Below are 20,605 nucleotides of genomic sequence, written 5' to 3'. Positions count from 1 at the left end.
CAGGCCCATGAACCCGATGAGATAATTAATCCGTGCCACCTGCTGCCGGAGCCTGGCGTGCTGTGCAAGCTCCCCGCAGCCTCCTGCTGGTCTGACCTGGAAACTCTCCTACAAACTAAAGGCAGACATCACTTCCTCATGCCAGGTCACCCTTCTCATACTTGGGGCTGATAGCCCCAGACCACAACAAAGACAAGGCTTCCATGAGCCACTTCTAATCTCAGTGTATGCCCTCAGCTCTGCTTTCAGAACTCCTGTTCCTCTAAACCTCACTCTGGGGAAGAGAAAAGGACTGAAGCAAGTTAAAGAGAATTCTTAGATCAGGAGAAAAGTCCCAGGACATACTAAAAGCATGGGACAGTGGAATATTGGCTCAAAAGACAAGGCGGGGGGGAAGCAAGTCCCGGAGTGGTAAGTTCTGAAGGCTTCAGGGCCTGGCAGGAAATGTGAATGAAGAAAGCAGGTCTGGGCCACATTAGGGAGTGGTAGGGTCTGTAGCAAATGGAGGGAACAGCCCCCATTCAGCTCTAGCCCTTTGTTGTATGCACTTATGGGATTGCCAAATCTTCTAATTTTTCTAGAAAAGTCTAAATCTAAAACCTGAAGGTGGCGAGTAACTCAAAAATGTTTTAACACTTTGCCCTACAAACAAAACAGATTAAATTAAGCTCTATTGCCTATCTTGTTCAAGTCTCTCTCCATCCGGGTTAGCAAAGGGTTCCCAAGACAGGGAGAGACTTGTGTCCAATCACTCAACAAGCACAGCGCTGCGTCCCATCCCTTGGAGATCCTTCAGATGACAGATCTGAGTAAACATCTGCGTGCAAGGCCTAGAGAAGTGCCGTCTACACACCGATGGTGCGAGACACAGAGGTGAGCCATACGTGTGATTTTAGATTTTCTTGCCGCCACATTTTTAAAACGTGGCAAGACAAGGGACAGGTGAAAATGGTTGGAATAATTTTCTCTGAAACCCAATCTATTGAATATGCTATGATATCAACATATAAGCAATACCAACAAAAATTATTAATGAGATATCTTACATTCTGTTTCTCATCCTAGTCTCTGAAATCTGGTGTGTATTGTATACTTCCTGCACATCTGGGTTGGAAGTAGCCCCAGCTCAAGGGCTCGGTGGCCACAGGTGGCTGGTAGCTGCTATCCTGGGCAGCGAGCACGTGGAAAGCAAAGCCAAAGACCCTTTTGTGCCTGGAGGGAAATGGGCCCAATGTCCTGAGGCCATTATTACATAAGTGACAAAAGCAAAGAGAGAGACCCCACCAGCAAAGCCAGAGGGCCTCTGCGGTCACAGCAACACATGAAAATCACAGTGGGTTTAAAGTCAACAATCCTAAAAAAAAAAAAAAATCTTTTAAAAAAAGCTATAAAGTCAACATCCAGAGTCTTGGTTTTCTCACCTGCCAAATGGGAATCGTGCTCATAGTGCCTCTAAGTGGCGAGGTTAGCATGAGAGACCTCCTCACGAGTAAACACATAAAAGAAAGTGCTTTCTATGTGGGCAAGTCCACTCCACTCAGCCAGGAGTTTCTGGGTACAGGTGAGATGCTCAATGCACATCTGTTGAAAACATCTCGCCCTTGACCCCAACAATTCTATTCTAGGACTTTAAGCCAAGCAAATCATCAGAGATGTTCAAAAATATGTTTGACCAGAGATGTTCATCACAGTATGATTTATAACAGCAACAAAACTTTCAGAAAGATTAAACATTCAGCAACAGTTGTTATGGACTGGCCTGTGTCCTCTCGAAAGTCCTCTGTCGAAGCTCTGACCCCCAGTGTAACCATATTTGGAGAGAGAGCCTCTAAGTAGGTAATCAAGGGTAAGTGAGGTCATAATGGTGAGACCCTAATCCAGTAGGCCTGGTGTCCTTTGAAAGGGAGGAAGAGACAGCAGAGTTCAATCTCTCTCCCTGAGCACGGAGGCAAGGCCCCGTGAGGCCACAGCAAGGAGGCAGGGTCTGCGGGCCACTGACACCAGCCCTGCTTGATCTTGGACTTCCAGCCTCCAGGACCGTGAGGGTCGAACGTTCAGGTGGCTCACGCCTCCCAGTGCGTGGCGGTCTCTGACCAGCCCCAGCAGACCAACACAGCAGGGGGCTGGTGAGACCAACCCCAGTAGTGGCACACTGGGCAGGCGGGAGAGACCATGGGGTAGACCAACACCACCAACTGGAGGGCAGGAGAACAACAACAAAAAAAAATGAAAAGAAGAAGCAGAGCAAGAAGAAAAAGAAAAAAGGAATAAAAACAATATCTATTCGTGGAAAAAAGCCTGGCAAGAAGCAGATCATAATCTTAACGGTAGTCACCGCTGGGTGGCGAGCATCTTAGCTCGGGCTGCTATAACCAAACACTCAGTTATTGGTCACCGTTCTGCAAACTGAAGCCAGGGGTCAAGGTGCCAGCAGGTTGGTTTTGGTGACAGCTCTGTCCCTGTGCCCCCCTGGCCTCTCCTCTGGGGGGGTGTGCAGAGAGACATGTAGAGCTCTCTGGCATCTCTTCCTATAAGGGCGCTAACCCCATGATGGGGGCCCCATCCTCAGGACCTCATCTAAACCTAATTACCCTCCAAAGGTCCTGCCTCCCCAAACCATCACATTGAAGGTAAAGGCTTCAACAGATGAATTTTGGGGAAACACAAACATTCAGTCCATAACAGTGGCATTAAGGTGAGCTTTAGATCCTACGAGATCCTTCCAAGTCTCATCAGTTACAAAGTACAATCTGTGCAGTAGGTGAAGTGAAACTCACTCCCCAGAACAAAACCACCAGTGCTGACCTGGAGCTGGGAGTGTAGCCCAGCCTCACCAGGGGGAAGAAGAGCAAACCGGACACATACTCCTCGCTCCCCAGCATACAAAATGGGACAACCCGGGAGAGGAATCCCAGGCCTGCCACTTGCATTCTGGAGACCTGGGGCACGTCCCCTAACCTGCTGGAACCTGTGGCCCACCGCACCCCTTCAATGCAGGGAAGCGTAGTTACCAAGTTACGCTTACAGAGCCCGCGTGCAGATTCAATGTGAGGCTGTGTGTGGATGTCTTTGCTCTGCCCCAAGGGACAATTAAAGTTCTCTTTGCTGGGTTCTCAGGGCCTGGACCGCGTCTGTCCCTGATTTGTCCCATTTGAGGGCATTTGTCCATGCCCCTCCCCTGGAGGCGAAGCATCTGTGCCGCTTCGGGCCCCTCCCTGCTGCTCCTCCCCGCCTCCCCCGCTCCCAGCCCGCAGCAAGGAGGCGTGGCTTCTCCCGTTAAGGCGGTGGTTAAAGATCACGGCCAAGGCCACCCCTGGGGGCTATGGGGGGGTGGGGGGGATAGCACAGGCTGCCAGTGCACAGCTCCCGGGACCTCCCACCACGTGCCTGGGATACCTGGGCCCATCATCCCTGCCTGGCAGCTGGCTCTGTGCACAATAGCAGCTCCCTAGATGCTTAACTGCTTGTTGAGGCTCAACTTTCTGCCTAAGGAGATTGGTGAAAGTTATTTCCATATCAATAGTCTATCAAAATAGTTCTATCCAGTGGTCATCCATAAATCAAACTTTTAAATATCTGTTGTCGTTTCAAATGGTACTGGGGGAGTTGTCTCTTCCTCATGGATATAAGAGATCTTTCTAGGAAGCAAATGCTGATCCTTTGATTCGCTGGTACGTGTGCACCCAGGGCTTTCTTGCATGATAACAATACTTCCCATCTTGTTAATTCACCCTTGTATCCTACAGGTTCTTTCCCTTGATCCTCACAATTGCTGAGAGAAAGGGGACTGATATAAGAACAGATCCCACCCTTCTGAGCACTTGTTATGCACCAGGCACACATTTTAGATCCATACTTCTTTCAGTCCTCAGAGGTTGGCTCTACTATTATTTCCATTTACAGATGAGGAAAACCGAGGATCATAAAGGAAAGTGTCTCAGATGGCAGCGTGGGAATTGAAACCCCACATCGTCCTACTTCCAGGACCGTCCCCAGGAAGAGGAGGATGGTGCAGGGTCTCCTTCCCAGGCCACAAGTGAGGGCTTTGCTTGTCGGGATGGAGGAGAGAGTTGGTCTCATATTTACAACCCAAGATTGATGGCCGGGATGAGTTTGTTTGTTCTACACATACACCAAATGCAACAGTAAAGCAATTCCCATGTTTTTTACCTTTCCAGGGTTTTGAAAGACTGGATGACATCCTTTGCATGCCCCCAAAGAAAATACACCTAGGAAATAAAGGAAGAAAAGAAAGATGCATCGGTGAAAACCATCATTACACTTGCACGCTGAGAAGCTATGAAACTTGCAGAAACAGAATGGGAAAATGTTGGGGACCTCAGTGACCTCCCATCCCAGATTCATCTCAGGCGTCAGTGCCATCCCCCAGTGGGGACCGTGCTCCGGGAGCCCGGGGTGAGAACCGAGTGAGGCTTCCAGGTTTGGGAGGAAGAGTTCTTCTAGGACAGGTTGAAGCTGTCCCGATTCTATCACCTGTGTTAGGCTTCCTCCAAGAACTATCCACCGAACAGTTCCTACGCCAGTGGCCTGACACCAAATTTTGAGTGCTTTCAATGAAGAGCAGATTGATTCAGGCCGGTGCTTCATTTCCCTGTGTGCCATGCGCCACCCAGGCCCCTGGCCACACAGCCAAAAGATACAGCACAGGGCTGGCGCCCGTGCAGGGAGGCTGGTGTGGGACCTGCGTGCAAATCCTCGGGCAAGTCGGGGCACCTTTCTCCAGGTGTTTTCCCTTCCACGAAACAGGGATGATAACGGAACCTACCTTGGACGGTATTATGATCAGTTAAATAAGATTATCCATGTCAAGTACTTAGAACAGCACATTTTCAGTAAACGCTCTTCACTGGCAACTTACTCCCCATGAGCTGAACACCTCCCGCGTGCCTGCTATTATTTGAGCTCCTAAAACATTTTGGGGTTTATTTCACACACAGATACACATTGAGCACCCACCACATACCAAACACTGCTGGGCACTTTATAAATTTGTCTCATTCAACCTTCATTGTGCAATTAAGTGCTATCAAAAGAAAATCAGCACAAAAGAAAATTCACTGACACATCCTCTCTTTTCCACATTGTTCTGCCTAAGACTTACTGGCTTGCTCTGAAAACACTTTCAGGGGATGGGTCCTGAAACATCTGGCAACTTAAAATTCCAATAGCAGTGACTCCTGGTGAGGACTTTCAGCCCAACAATAGGGAAGCAGCTCGTTAGAGGATCTATCAATGATTTCCAAGTTAGACAGCTACTTCACTGATACTTTCATAAAGACTACATAGCAACACAAAAAGAGTTTATAATTTTTTAAGTGAAACTTGAGAATAGAAAATGCTGCCCCTTCTCTGTAAAAACGTCAAGAATGTATACACTGGAGTACAAGGAAGGAAGAGAACACAAAAACAGCAACATATGTTTCAGTTAATGGGCTTACAGACACATTGTTATTCTATTTTCCATTTTTTTCTGTTAGATTATGTTTTTAAAATAAACATCTTTTAATGACCATGGAATCCAGCAATCCCACTTCTGGGTATATATCCAAAGGAATTGAAAGCAGGGTCTCAAAAAAGGTATTTGCACACCCATGTTTATAGCAGCATTAATCACAATAGCTAAAAGGTAGAAGCGACCCAGGTGTCCATCGATGGAGGAATAAACAGAATGTGGTCCATCCATACAATGGAATATTGCTCAGCCTCAAACAGGAAGGAAATCCTGGCACCTGCTACATCATGGATAAACCCTGAAGACAATACAGTCAGTGAAGCAAAGCCAGTCACTAGGTACCCCTTATGTGGGGTACCTAGAGTAGTCGAATTCACAGAGAAAGGAAATAGAATAGTAGGTACCAGGGGCTGGGGGAAGAAGGAATCACTAGTTAGTGTTTAACAGGGATGGAGTTTTAATTTTGCAAGATGAAAGAGTTTTAGAGACAAGTTGCACAGCAGTGTGAACATACTTAACACTACTGAACTGTAGCTAAGACAGCAAATTTTTTATTTTATATATATATGTATATATATATATAAGCACAATTTTAAAATAAATACCATATTGCTTTAAAATAGTGTCTTTCATTCCCCAGTCATCTAGTATAGCAAAGGCATGTAGTAAGTGACCACTAGGTACAGAATGCTTGATTAATTGGCTGATAAAATGCCTTAAATTAGGAAGCTAGAGATCTGCAACCCACCAAGTAGCAGAGTGATATTTTGAAAACACATTGGTCCAGGTATTCCTCTGCCTAAAGCCTTCAATGGCTCCCCATTGCCCTCCGGATAAAGTTCAAGCTCCTGAGTGGCTGTCAGCCTTGGCCAAGTGCTCACTGTAAGTGCTTTATAAACAGCAACACCTTGAATCCTCAGACTGGGAACAGTATTTGCTGGGTTCAGAGTGAAGGCAGGAAGACAGGAAGGAAGGAAGGAAGGAAGGAAGGAAGGAAGGAAGGAAGGAAGGAAGGAAGGAAGGAAGGAAGGAAGGAAGGAAGAAGGAAGGGAGAGACTGGAGGGAGGGAAGGAAGTTAGTTCTTTCTGGTCTCACTGAGGCTCTCCACATTGTCACTGGTATCACTATAAGACTCTGTCACCAGGGGATTTGACTCCCCTGAAATAAATAGTCAATAAATGAATTGTTGGTGTTTCCAGGACAAAATACCATAGATTGGGTTGCTTCAAACAACAAAAATGTATTTGCTCACACCCCGAGAGGCCAGAAGCCCAAGATCAAGGTGTGGGCAGGGCTGGTTGCTCCCGAGGCCTCCCCCGCCAGCTTGTGGATGGCTGTCTTCGTCCAGTGTCCTCACGCGTTCTTCTTTCTCTGTGAGTCTGTGTCCTAACCCCTCTTCTTATAAAGACACCAACTCTATTTGATCAGGGCCACCCATATGACCTCATTTCACCTTAATTACCTCCATAAGGACCCTATCTCCAAATACAAGACTTCAGTGACCCAGAGGAGTGACCGTAATGGCACAGGGTTTCTTCTGGGGGTGACGAAAATGTTCTAAGATTGATTGTGGTGATGGTCGCACAACCCCATGAATATACCAAACCACTGACTTGTACACTTTAAAGGGGTAAATTGTATGGTATGTGAATTACAGCTCAATAAAACTCAATGAAATATATTCAAACTCCCCCCAAGCCTTTGCTGGTAGACTCAAGGTTGGCAAAATTTCCTGACTCTCCATTACAAGTTCTGCCTCACAGGATTCCCACAAAGACAGCCAAGGGGACACAGAGACCCATTTTACAGTGGAGGCAGCTGAAAGACTGAGCCTCAGAGAAGGATCGAAGCCCACCTCATGCTGTCCCCCCAATGCATCCCATTTCACACACACCCTGGGATGCACTTAACAGGAGCCAAGGCAACATAAATAAACGTCATAGGGTTTACCTGCAACAGAGTATGTACTGCATGTGTGACAGGAAAGACTCCTTCAGTGGCTGATAAACATTCAGAGAATCCAACGAAGTACCCAATTTTAAGGCATCCCAGGATGATGGTAATGGCCGCAAACAACGTGATACTCCCTAAATTGGGGGTGTGGCGGGGAGAGCATAGAAACACACACATATAAGTGTTGGTAGGCACAGATGTCATTTCCAAATGAACCACATTAAACCCTCACATAAACAGTCAAATGACTTTGACGAAGCTGCCAAGACCATTCAGGGAGGAAAGGGCAATCATTTCAACAAATGATGCTTGGGAGAGTAGCTATCCAATCACAGAAGGATGAAGTTTACCTTACCTTACATTACATACAAAAATGAACTCCAAATAAATCAAAGACTTGAATGTAAAACCTAACATTATAAAACTCTTAGAAGAAAACGTAGAGGAAAATTTTTACAATGTTGGACTGGGCAGTGATTTATTGGATATGACACCAAAAGCACAAGCAACCAAAATTAAGATGGATACATTGGACTACATCAAAATGAAAAAGCTTTTGGGTATCAGAGGACACTAGCAGCCCACAGAAGGGAAGAAAATATTTGCAAACCTGTATCTGATAAGGTGTTAGTAACCAGAATCTATAAACAGCTATAATTCAACAACCAATAAAAAAAAATTAAAAATGAGCAAAGGATTTGAATAGATATTTCTCCAAGAAAGACATATAAATTGTTAATTAACACATGAAAAGATGCTCAGCATCACTCATCCTCAGGGAAATGCAAATCAAAACCACAATGAGATAGCACCTCACAGCTAGTGGATGGCCGCTATCAAAAAAAAAAAAAAAAAGAAAGAAAGAAAGAAAAATAGGAGAGAGAAAGAAAGGAAAGAAGAAAAAATAAGTCACAAATGTTAGCGTTGGAGAAATGGGAACCCGTGTGCACTGCTGATGGGAATGTAAAATGGTGCAGCCACTCTGGAAAACAGAATGGCTGTTTCTCAAAAAAATTAAAAGCAGTATTTCCACTTGATCCAGAAATACAACTTTGGGGTATATCCCCCAAAAGATCAAAAGCAGGGACACAAAAGGCTATTTGTACATCCATATTCATGGCAGCATTATTCACAACAGCCAAGAGATGGAAGCAACCCAAGTGTCCATTGACAGAGGAAGGGATCAACAAAATGCAGTCCATCCAGACAATGGAATATTATCCAGCCTCAGGAAGGGAGGCCATTCTGACCCAGGCTACAACACAGGTGGACCATGAGGACATTATACCTAGTGAAATAAGCCAGTCGCAAAAAGACAAATACCATATGATTCCACTTATCTAAGGTTCCTCAGAATAGTTAAATTCATAGAGACAGAAAGAAGAGTGCTGGGTGCCAGGGGCTGGGGGAGGGGAGAATGGTCAGTTGTGTAACGGGTACAGAGTTTTAGTTTTGCAGGATCAAAGACCTCCGGATATAAATTGTCCTAATGTCAACGTACTTAACGCTACTGAACAGTACACTTACAAACAATTAAGTCAGTAAACTTTATGTTATGTATATATGTGTATATATACACAATTAATTAGATATACACAATTAATTAATAAGACAGTATTGTGTCCTGTTTATCATTGTTCCCACCCAATGCATATCCCAGGTCTGACAAATGATATACATCCAACAAAGATTGGCCAAATAAACAGAAAGCCTCTAGAAGCTTCTCCCAAAAAAAGATCAATCTAAGAGTGTCACTGCTCTGCTCAAAAATCTCAGTTCTCTAATCTGAAAACCCTGCTCTCCAGAGAATGAAGAGGAGGGGCATACGGGTATTCAGGAACTCTCTGTACTACCCTTGCAACTCTTCAGTATATCTAAAAATTTCCAAAATATAAAGTATCTTTTTAAAACTGATAGGAAGGGGAGGTCCATAATAATGGCATGGAAAGGGCCCACTCTAGGAAAAGTGAAAAAAGGAAGCATCCTTTGATGGTGTATCCGGCATGGTTTCGACCAAAGAATAAAAACAAACAAAAAATAAGCATATGAAAAAAAGACTGGAAAGGAATATGCAAAATACATTAAAAAGAAACTTGTGGGCGCCTGGGTGGCTCAGATGGTTGAGCGTCTGCCTTTGGCTCAGGTCATGATCCCAGAGTCCTGGGATCGAGTCCTGCATCGGGCTCCCTGCTCCTTGGGAGCCTGCTTCTCCCTCTGCCTCTCTCTCTCTCTCTCTCTCTGTCTCTCATGAATAAATACATAAAATCTTTTAAAAAAAAAGAAACTTGTAACAAATAAAAATATTAGCAAGAGAAACACCAAAAGCACAAGCAACCAAAATGTCTCTAGTGATCCTAGAGACTTGATCAACATCAAAGTTCCTAATCCTTCTCCTGGGCCAACGTTGACAGCCATTCACACGTTCTCTCCCACGAATGGGAGGAAACTGGATCGTGTGTGACATGCATTGCAGTGAGAGAGAGAGAACAGACTCATAACGCTGAGCAATATAACATTACAGCTCCAGCCCAAGAAGCCCTCCGTGAAAAGTAATTCAATCGCCTGGCTCCTTTCCATTGCTCAAAGCCTTATAGAAACAACTCTAAGTCACATTTTTTTTTTACATCCTGGAAAGCCCGCAGTGAAATCAAAAACTTAGTAAGAGTGGAGATTCAATCCCAGGGCTTTGAAATGGTTTGACAAATGCACAGTTCGTTTTGGTTACAAAGGAAATAGCAAGAAGAGGTGAGGCAGCCTGGCTGGTGTGGCAAGAACACAGGCTGTAGCTCTGGGGACCTGGGCACTGGTCCAGGCTGTGCCACCAATGGCATGTGTGAGTTCAGGCGAGTCACTTCCCTGCTCCTAGCCTCAGTTTCCCCATCTAGAAGATGAGACTGGTCCCCAGCACTGGTTCTCAAACTTGAACACGCATCAGAATCACCTGGAGGGCTTGTTAAAACACAGATGGCGGGGCTCCACCCCCAGAGTATCTGATTCCATAGGTTTGGGTGGAGCCCCTGAATTTGTATCTCTAACAAGTTCCCAGGTGGGCTGACACTGTTGATCTGGGACCCCGCCTTGAGAACCACTGGTCTGGAACATCCCAGTCACTGACATTTCAAGAGGTATGATAAATACATTATATACTTTCTCATAGTCTTGAAGTCCTTCCTTCCTTTATCCATCCATTTATTTTTACAACAAATATTTCAGGGAGTCCTACAATGCATGTGGCATTTTTCCGGGGGCTCACAGGTAAACAAACAAGATTGCTGGAGAAACAAAATACACATGTGTAATGTTGTATAAAATTGGGGTGTGTGCAAAAATATAGAGGTGCAAGCTGGCACCAGACTTCTCATCTGCGGCATGGGAAACCAGAAGCTAGTGGAAGAGCAGCTAGAGTCCACTTCAAGGGAAGGACTGCAGCTCAAGAACCCAATTGCCAGCCAAGATGCCGCCCGCTTGTCAGGGCAAAAGATGGAAAGAGACACTCGAAGGTAGGCAAATTGTAATTCATTCAACAACTATTTGTTGAGCACCAACTATGGTCCAGCCACTGTCCCAGGCACTGGAGACATAAAAAGGGCAATAAAATAAAGTGTCTGCCCTTGGTGAGTTTAACATTCTACCGGAGAAGACAGAGAGTAGAGGAGGGGAGGAATGTCATCCACATGACTCCTCTGACAAAGGGCTTTAGCCAAACAGCCAATGAACTGGAGGAGAGTCCTCACAATTTGGGAAGATGAAAAGGAGAGGGAACAATGTTAAGCAATAAACTTATCAAAGGGTTGGAGAGGATGATGGATGTATAATGGAAGGAGGGAGAGAGAGAGGATGTAAAATGGCAGGATGGATGGTGGATGGGTGGGTGGGTGAATAGTCCAGTAGATACATCAATAAATTAAAAGGAAAGAAAAACAGGATAAGAGAAATTAAATTCAAATGGATGAAGATAAACCCACTGGAGGGGCGCCTGGGTGGCTCATCGGTTAAACATCTGCCTTCGGCTCAGGTCATGATCTCGGGGTCCTGGGATCGAGCCCCCCGTTGCGCTCCCTGTTCTGCAGGGAGTCTGCTTCTCCTTCTCCCTCTGCAGCTCCCCCTGCTTGTGCTCTCTCACTCTCTCTCAAATAAATAATAAATAAAAATCTTTAATGAAAAATTAAAAAGAGAGAAGCAAACGTATTTCACAGATCTCATCAGTGAAGCAGGGAGGAAGTGGGGGATCTTGGAGCAGGCAGCAATGTGCCTTGCTGGGGGAAATGTTTGGTATTTCTTTTGGGGGGCAGATAGGAATGCAGTAATATGCATCTGACGGTGAGAATGAAGAAAGGAAAGACAGTCGTTAATTTAATAGAAAGACACAATAAGATGTTCAAGTGCTCCAAAAAGCAAATGTGTGCAAAAGGAAAATGAAGGGAATGATATGTAAAAGAAATCATCATAATCATCATAAAGAAAAATGGGAACAATGTCAAGTATATAAAGTAAACGAGAATGATCTAAATCTCCCATTAATTAGACAACAAGGATGGGAATGTTGAATTAAAAACAAAACCTAACTCTATCTCTTTTATGAATCACACATTCCACTTAGTGGCAATGGCAGAAAATCAAGGTGTGGACAGAGAGGCAATGCAACTGAAGGGAGGGCAGGAACAGCATTGTCGAAGTCAGACCCTATGGAACTTACGTGAAACGGAATAAATAGGGTAAAGAATCCCTTCACCTTTATCATCACACTTGAAAAAGAAGACATAATGTATGAGGAAGATATAATAGTCCCTCGTGCGCCAGATAAAATAGTTTTTCCCTGTATATTTACCTGCTAGTTTATTTTTTTAAGATTTATTTATTTTAGAGAGAGAGTGCGCGTGAGCAAGTGTGAGTGGGGGAGGGGCAGAGGCAGAGGGAGAGAAAGAATGTCAACAGACCCCCCACTGAGCGCGAAACCTGATGTGGGGCTGGATCCCACAACCCTGAGATCACGACCTAAGCCGAAATCAAGAGTTCCACACTTAAGTGACTGAGCCACCCAGGTGCCCCTTATCTACTACTTTAAAGAGATAAAATGGAAGATTCCAGAACTAGACAGATCTGGCAGGACAAAACATAAGTAAGGGCACAGAAGAATTAAATCATACAACCAATAAACTTGGTTTTATAATATCCCTATGTACATCTCAAAAAAGAATATATAATTTTGGATGTCGATGGAATATCGACAAAAATCAAGTAAGCTGATTGCCTCCCTCATACAGCTGTAGAGGAGATTAAATGAGTCACTATATGAAAAGCACCTAGAACCGTGCCTCGCACATAGGAAATCCTATAAACAGATGTTATCATCATTATTATCACATTAACCACAAAGAAAAATTTAATGAATTAGAACCAGTTAGAAAGTTCCCCAGCCACATCACTTAAAACTCATCCTATAAGGTCTGGTGTTGGCAGAGCGAGACCCCTCCTCTGTGTTAGGCACCCAAATCCCCCCTAGCAGTTTGAAATCTTGAACTGCAGGCTCTTAGAGGTAGAAGTCCCACAAAGTCAGTCTGCAATCCCCCATCTCATGCAAGAATGCTTCCCAGTGCATCATGATTAGCGGCCAATGGGTCTCCATCTGGACATGCCCAGGGCTAGGAGGCTTACTATCTTTCAAAGCACACCCTTCCATCACCAACTGGAGGTTATATTAGAATGTTCTTCCTTACACTGAACTGCAGTCAGCCTCCTGGAACTGCCATTCTCTTCCCTGGAGATTCTGTCATCATTCACTCATCCATCCATCCGTCCACCCATCCATCCATCCGTCCACCCATCCATCCATCTGTCCATCCATCCATCCATCCATCCATCCATCCATCCATCCATCCATCCGTCCATCCATTCGTTTGATAATTCAGTAAATATCAGCTGCCACTTTTTACATGTCAGGCACTGTGCCGGGGGCTAAGGATATATTGGGGGGCACATTCAGACAGGGGCTCTGCCTCCGAGAGCCCACAGTCTGGTTACCGAGGAAGTGAACACCACAGTATCCTGCCTGATTAGGGTTAAGAAGAAAATGTAGGATGCTCTGAGAACATACAACCTGGGAGCCACACCCGTCTGAAAGGATCAGGAAAGGTTTCCCTAAAGAAGTGACTCTGTTTTCTGGAAAACAAAGGATGGCCTGGAGCTCACAGGAGTGAAGCTGCCTCATTTTCTACCCTGGTACATCCTCTCTCCTCTGGACTCAACACCCTTGTGTTCCTCCTGGGGCCCTCCTTCTACAGGTGCCCGTGTGATGCTCAAAGGGGAGCAAGGTACCCCCACATGCAGTATGACTTCCTTTCTAATGAATGCCAAACCAGCATCAGCATTTTGGGCAGCCCCATCATTTTACTGATGCTGAAATCCTGGCATTGTGTTTATATTTTCTATTAGACAAAAAAAAAAAAATCTCAACCCCCAAAAATATGTAAGAAAAAGCATGCAGTTAAGCAAGAGTCCCTCACAGTGACCCCAGGCTGGGTCTTGGGGATCACTGCTCTCCTTCCTGAGGGAATTGCTTAAAAAAAAAACAAAACTCCTGAATGTTGATCTCTTCCAGAACTTCACTGGCTGTCACTGTCACGCGCAATTCATGTATTCTGTGTATTCTTTTTGCATTTTTTAACGATTTTTAAGTTTTTTTTCCCCGAACTCCAAAGAAAACAAAAGATCTTCTTCTGGGAACCCCCCCACCCATCACTTGCCCATCATAATGCTGAATCATTTATTTCATAATAAGACATGTCTCTTACTATGTGCCAGAGGCTTCTAAGCATTTTATATGTATTAACTCACTGAGTCTCCTAACAACCCTACGTGATCGGTGGTATCATCGTCCGCATTTTACAGACCAGAAAACAGAGGCAGAAGTAGAGCTACATGCCCGGCGTGGGGGCTTGCTCTTGGCCACCATGCTCTGCTGCCCCTCACTGTCCACATCGTCCTCACCCACCCCCGCATCCCTCTGTGCAGGGCCACGCCTGATCGTCCTGCCATCCCCAGAGCCCAGCCAGTCCTGGGAGCTTTGTCCAGGCTGTCAAACAAAACCGGATCAACAGTTCTGCCCAATCACCACAAAAGTTTCCATGCTGTGCACCTGGCTCTCTTCTCTGTTGCTCTCTGCTAGTTCCCAAGACATCCCTGGTGGTTTCTCAGGAGTTCTGGCTGCACTTCCAGACTGTGGGCCCCCTGAGTGCCCAAACTGTTGCATCTTTATGTCCTGCAGCCTCTGCCCCTTCCCTCATCCCCCTCTGTTGCTCTCTGCCCTCTTCACACACACACACACACACACACACACACACACACACACACACACACGGACCCATCTCTTTTATCGACCTTCACTTACTCACAGGTGGGGACAGCGTCTTTAGCAAACCCATCGTCATGTTCCGGACCTTTATATCTAGAGCCAGTACAACCATCACCCCTAGCCTGGTCTTATGTAAGCAGCTCACCTCTGCCCCTTTACTTCCAGTCCCTTAAGGGACAATAAGCGTAGTGCTGTGAGCAGCCCATTTCCATGGGTGGGATGCTGCTAGACAGAGATGTAATGTATCATATACATGGGTATATCTCATTCTATGAAAAAAGTATTCTGTAAAAATCTGATCTTATAGAAGGAGTAAATTGGGGGTGATTATTCACAAGCATTAAAAAAAGAATCACTGTGACAAATAATTTTGACAACACTTCTAACGTACGTGCATCCCGAAGTCACTCGATAAACAGCTATTTTTCTTATTGGCATTGTTCCCATAAGTTTGTGTTAAAAACACTTCCCTGGGCTTCAGACAGAACAGTAATAACAACAAAATCCTACCACTGGTAGGTAAGCCACTGCAGTCTTTTAAGGGACTAGAAACAGACCAGAAACAGGACCCTGGTAATTCACCAGATGAACCAGCTATGCAATGGGCTTGCATGTCACTGCACCCACTGGGCTGGCACGAGATATCCAGGATGCTGTTGCTCCTTCCAAAAAAAAAAAAAATCAATCTCTTTACTTAGCAAATAGAGGAGCTGAATTAATAATCCATCATTTCCACTAAAAATTTTAATAGGGCAATATTTTTTGTTCCAAAGGAAGTTTTCACTTTCTCATACCCAGTAGGTGGAACAGAATGTTCTCTGCTCAAAGCAATGCCTCACAGCCCATACCAAGACCCAAAAATTTCTCTGGAAAATGTTAGTGCCCCGAATTCCACAGGCTGGGTCTCAGAGCCCCAGACTTCTAAGGCTGTCACAGAAGCCAGGGCAGAGCTAAGTCAAACCTGTCTTCCCGGCTATGCTTCCAGGGAAAACCTCAGCCCTGGCTGGGGCTGGGGCTGGGGCACTGCCTTTGGCACCCCAACGTTCTTTCCTTAGCCTCTGGCCTCTTCAATGAACTGCAGCTCATTTACAGGGATCATAGTGCTTTGCAAACTGTGTTCACTTGATGCGGCTCTCCCACCTCTTCCCTAAAAAGTGACCGGGGTTCTCATTTTACTGATGAGGGAGCAGGGACTCTGAAGGTGAAGGTCCTCAAGCTGGAACATGGAGCCAAACCTTCCAGGGCCAGCACTATTTCCATTATCCACATACCTCATTTGAATGGTTATGTTATCATGATTGTTTAAGCCACCACCATTTACTGAACATCTACTATGTGCTCTCTCTCTCTATCGCCACATTCATTCTATCACTACTTGGTGTCCAATAGACACCTCACAAGTAACATGCCCACGAGAGGAAACTTGATTCTGCATCCCCACCCCTGCTCCTCCCTCTGTCTTCCTAATCTTGGGAAATGGCACCAGCATTCACCCACTGACTCAGATCCCAATGCTTGGACTCCTCCTGGAAAGAGGGAGAGAGAGGAGGGAGAGAGAGAGGAAGAGCAGGGGAGGGAGGGGTGGGGAAGGGAAGGGGGCAAGGATTGAAGGAGAAGGGAATGGGGAGGAGTGAGGGAGAAAGGAATGAATGGAGGAGGAGGGAGGAAGAAGGAAGGAGGAGAAAGGAGGTGGGGGAGGGACAAAGAAGGGTTCCTTCCACTATAGGAAAGCATAGGTCAAAAGCCTGTGTGTGTAATATTTTTTAGCCTGTGTAAATCAATATCCTCAAAACACTTCATGCCTATTTGTTTGTATGGGTGTTTGATACGGGGCCGGATTCCCCGCCATTCATGACCCTCCCTAAAACAACGACTTTCAGAACAGGAATTTGGGCCAGGCTGGAGTTGTGTCCAGTTTTTCCAAAGGCAAGATGAACTAGACACAGTCCCTGAGCCTAAGAAGCCTAAAATCTCATCCGGATGACCAGGCTCCTATCCAACTAGTCATGATACAAGGTGGGAGTTGACAAGGAGAGAAACACTCTCCACAGAGAGAGACATGGTAGCCAGTGGGGGTGAGGAGTAGGTCCTGCCAGGCGGGGTAGGGAAGATGGCCCCGTGCCAGACCTTTGAAGGGATGTGGGTGGGCACCCAGCCCGCACCCAGCCTGCACCCAGCCAGCAGTCAGGCTCCCTCGGCTGAAACTCAGAGGGTGGGCAGATTGAGTCACGTGCCCAAGGTCATGCAAGGACAAGGAAAGCTACCCTCTAAGGGAGAGTTAAATTCAGACCTCAAGTGAATTCAGGTAGAGAGGTGCCATGTGCCTGGTCCGCAGGGAGGGAGATGTACCTCTCTGAGACAGCTGCTTTCTCCACCGCGCACTCCCGACTCCCTCCTCTCCTTGACTCCACCATGTCTGTCTCCCTTTCAAGAGCGGAAGCTCATGCAGGAGGAGAACCTTCCATCTTGACAACATTTCAGTCTGTGGGAGTAGGAAGCAGTCCCCACCTTCCACCGCCCCAGTGTTGATCCACTTCTGCATGACTCCATTGGTCCCAACTGCATGCTCTTGTGTCCTCTAAGCATCTACTCTACGGCCAGACCCCGAGGTGCCTCTAGGACTAAGAGAGGAGCATCACAGAGCTCCCCTCAGGGTGGTGGGGGGAGCGGACAAAAGTATCAACAAGAACGCTGTCTACCCAGGGGGGCACGGTGGGGTGGAGTGTGGTCAGCACCACAGAGAGCAAGGGAAATCAGAAAAGCATCATGGGTTGGGGATGGCGGGGCGGGGGGGGGGGGGGGGGGCGGAAGGAATGAGGCCTGAGCCCTGTCTTGGAAAGGAGGGCAACGGGAAGACACCGCCGGATGGAACAGACTATGCGAAGGCATGGAGATAGGAAACCTTGCGATGGGAACTAAGAGCCTTTCAGACTGGAGCACAGAACGGGCGCCAAGTGGGAGACAAAACTAGAGGCCCTCTGGGGACTGATCTTAGAAGGCCAGGAACGCCAAGGAAAGGGAGTGTGGCCTCCCTCGTGGGGGTCGGTGGAACCGCTGCAGGACTTGCAGCCAAGGGGAGATGCGAACAGGTTTGTGCAGCTATAGCCCTCAGGATGGAATGTGTGCGAAGAGCCCGAGGGCAGAGAGACGAGGCTACTGCAACAGACCAAGCTCAACAAAGGAACCGAGAGAAGGAAGGGAGGAGGTGAGAGCCAGAAACGCTGTCGGGGAGACGGAGGCTGGTGCGGCGGCGGCGGCCGGGAGACTCACCGCGGAGCCAGCGCGCGCCGGCGTGCGTGTCCTTGGGACGGATGAGGCGGCGGTGCGCGGAGCTGCGGCCCATGTACCACAGCATCCAGAGCAGCTGCAGCAGCATGAGCGCCGTGAGGAAGCAGAGCAGGTCGCTCTTGCCCACCGCCGAGGCGTGCACGGCCCAGGCCAGCAGGAGCAGAAGCCCCGCCACGAACACAACCAGCCCGTACTGGCTGCTCAGCGCCTCCGCCAGCTTCTGCGGGACGCTGGCGCAGACGGCGCCCCGCCGAGGGGCCGGGGACGCCGCGGACGCCGCGGACCCCGCGGACCCCGCGGACCCCGCGGACCCCGCGGACCCCGCGGACCCCGCGGACCCCGCGGACCCCGCGGACCCCGCGGACCCCGCGGACGGGAGGCGGGGCGATGGGCAGGCCGCGGGCCCGGCCGACACCCTGCCCGGGGCGCTCCGAGCCGCCCCCTGGCCCTCGGGCATCGTGGAGGGGCCCGCACCGGGTCTGGTTCCGGGAGCGGCTGCGGGCCCGGACCCCTGCCCTCCACCCCTTGGCCTGACGCTCTCTGCCAAGCAGCCCCCCCGTCCCGATCCCGTCCGACGCCTGCCCTTCCCGCTTCTGACCCTGTGCCCCAGGCCAAGGTGCCCACAGGTCCGCTTACCACCGACCCCCACCCCGCTGGCCCGCGCCGACCCCGGCTTCTTCCTTGCGCTCCGGCGTGCGCACTGCCCACTTCCCCGGACTCCGCAAAGCCCGGGGCAGCCCTCCCGCCTGCTCCGCGACCCACGCTGACCGCTCCCCGCCCCTGACGCCTGGGACCCGGGCCAACCGTCCCGCGACGTCCGCGAGCCCTCCTGTCCGCTGCCCGCGCCCGCCCCCGGCTGCGCGGAAGCTGGTTGGCGACAGGTGCCTCCTGCCGGCTCCCGGGGTGGCGGTGAGGGGCGAGGGGTCACTCTGAGCCCGCCGGCGGGAGTCGGCGCGGGGGGCGTGGCTGCGGTCCAGCGGGGCGCTGGGCGGTCAGCAGGTGCCGGCACTGCTCAGGCTGTCCCAGAGCCGCTGAGTCGCGGACCGCAGAGGTCTAGGTGAGCCTGAAAGTGTCCCTGTGCCTGAGTCCTGTCTGGCTGGCTGGCCTCCACCCTGCCTATTTCTGCGGTATGTTTTCTCTGTGCGGGTCTCTCTGGGTCTGGCCATCTATCTTTGGGGTGTGTCTGCTTGGGGCGGGGAGGGAAAGGTGTCACAGCGCTCGTCCCTAGATCTATTAATAGAGGGACGGGGTGTCTTTTTGTTTGTGTCTGTATTTGTCCGTCTGGTGTACCTGTGTGTCTGCCAGGAGATGCCCAGACGGGGACAAGACAGGGGCTACTTCCCAAGAAAAGAGATCCTCTCTGTCCCTCTTCGGAGAGAACGGGAAGCTGCTTCTGCACCGAGCGCCGCTGGGAGTGGGGGCTGCCAGGTACCCCCCCAATTGTGGACACCAGAGCGTCTCCCTCAGCAGCACCCTCCCCCCCAGCCGATCTGAAGTCCAAGCCGAAGCTGAACGTGTCTGCCAGGGTGTCCCGCTCAGATGCTGCTGAAGAGGAGATTCCAGCTGCCCCCCCCCCCCCCGCCCAGGTTTCTGCAAAAGAGCCTCCTAAGAGCAGAGAGCAAGGAGGGAGCAGGGAGTTGGGAGGGAGCTACTTGTGTGACTGCAGTCTGAAGGCCAGCAGGCCTCCTGGATGAGCCCTCTGTGAAGTAACAGAGGGTTCCTCACCCAGGAGACACCTCTCCCCCTTGGTTTAACCCTCTTCTCTTGCGGCCTTGACATTCATTTTTGAACAAGGGGACCCACATTTTCATTTTGCAGTGGATCCAGCAAGTTACATGCTGGTTCTGACTGCCAGAGGTTCCTGACTGTGATGGGGGTGAGGGATGGAGCAGGGAGCCCTGGGCCAGGAGAGAGTCAACCTGGGAGCCCTGTCTTGCCTCCATTCATTTTTTGAAATTCATTCGTTCATTTATGGGGTCAACACTTATTTATCCAATGCTGAGTCCTTTGCCAATACCTGTTCTGAGTGCTGGGGCTTCAGCTATGAAAGACTGTCCTCAAGGACCCAACATTCTAGCAGAGATGTGCTGAATAGACAAGTAGTTCTTGCAAAAGCACTGGGAAGCCTGAGAGCATCAAAGGTGAGACTTGGCTCTGCCTTCTAGGAAACACGGCCCAGCAGCCGTGACTGAGCAAGCAGCTCCTGGGAGCAGGGGTGTCTAGAGGGGAGGGGTGGATGAGCCTGGATTCTGCCAGGAAGGGTGAGAAGTTCCCAGAGATGGCAGCACCGGCCCAGCATCAGGTCTTTATACCTAGGAGTAGCAACTCCCCAGGCGACATGGGGCAGGGCAGACATTCCAGAGAGGGTGGAGCTTGCGCACAGAAATGAATGTGGGGGCGCCTGGGTGGCTCAGTCCTTAAGCGTCTACCTTCGGCTCAGGTCATGATCCCAGGGTCCTGGGATCGAGCCCCGCATCAGGGTCCCTGCTCAGCGGGAAGCCTGCTTCTCCTTCTCCCACTCCCCCTGCTTGTGTTCCCTC

General features: G+C 48.7%; 1 protein-coding gene across 1 annotated transcript in view; it reads right to left on the bottom strand.

Annotated features, from left to right (window-relative positions):
- Positions 1-20,405, bottom strand: part of OTOP1 (otopetrin 1) — a 34,710-nt gene extending 14,305 nt beyond the window's left edge. The window contains exons 1-4 of the mRNA XM_035726092.1: positions 20,378-20,405; positions 19,356-19,607; positions 7,424-7,560; positions 4,171-4,229 (exon numbers count right to left, since the gene is read on the bottom strand). Of these exons, the coding sequence (XP_035581985.1) occupies positions 4,171-4,229; positions 7,424-7,560; positions 19,356-19,607; positions 20,378-20,405 (476 nt within the window). The remainder of the gene's footprint in view (positions 1-4,170; positions 4,230-7,423; positions 7,561-19,355; positions 19,608-20,377) is intronic.
- Between the last annotated feature and the right edge of the window lie 200 nt (positions 20,406-20,605).

The sequence above is a fragment of the Zalophus californianus genome, chromosome 2, assembly GCF_009762305.2.
Source record: "Zalophus californianus isolate mZalCal1 chromosome 2, mZalCal1.pri.v2, whole genome shotgun sequence".
Lineage (NCBI taxonomy): Eukaryota > Metazoa > Chordata > Mammalia > Carnivora > Otariidae > Zalophus > Zalophus californianus.
Note: the sequence above shows the minus strand (reverse complement) of the source record. Positions and strands in the feature narration are given on the sequence as shown.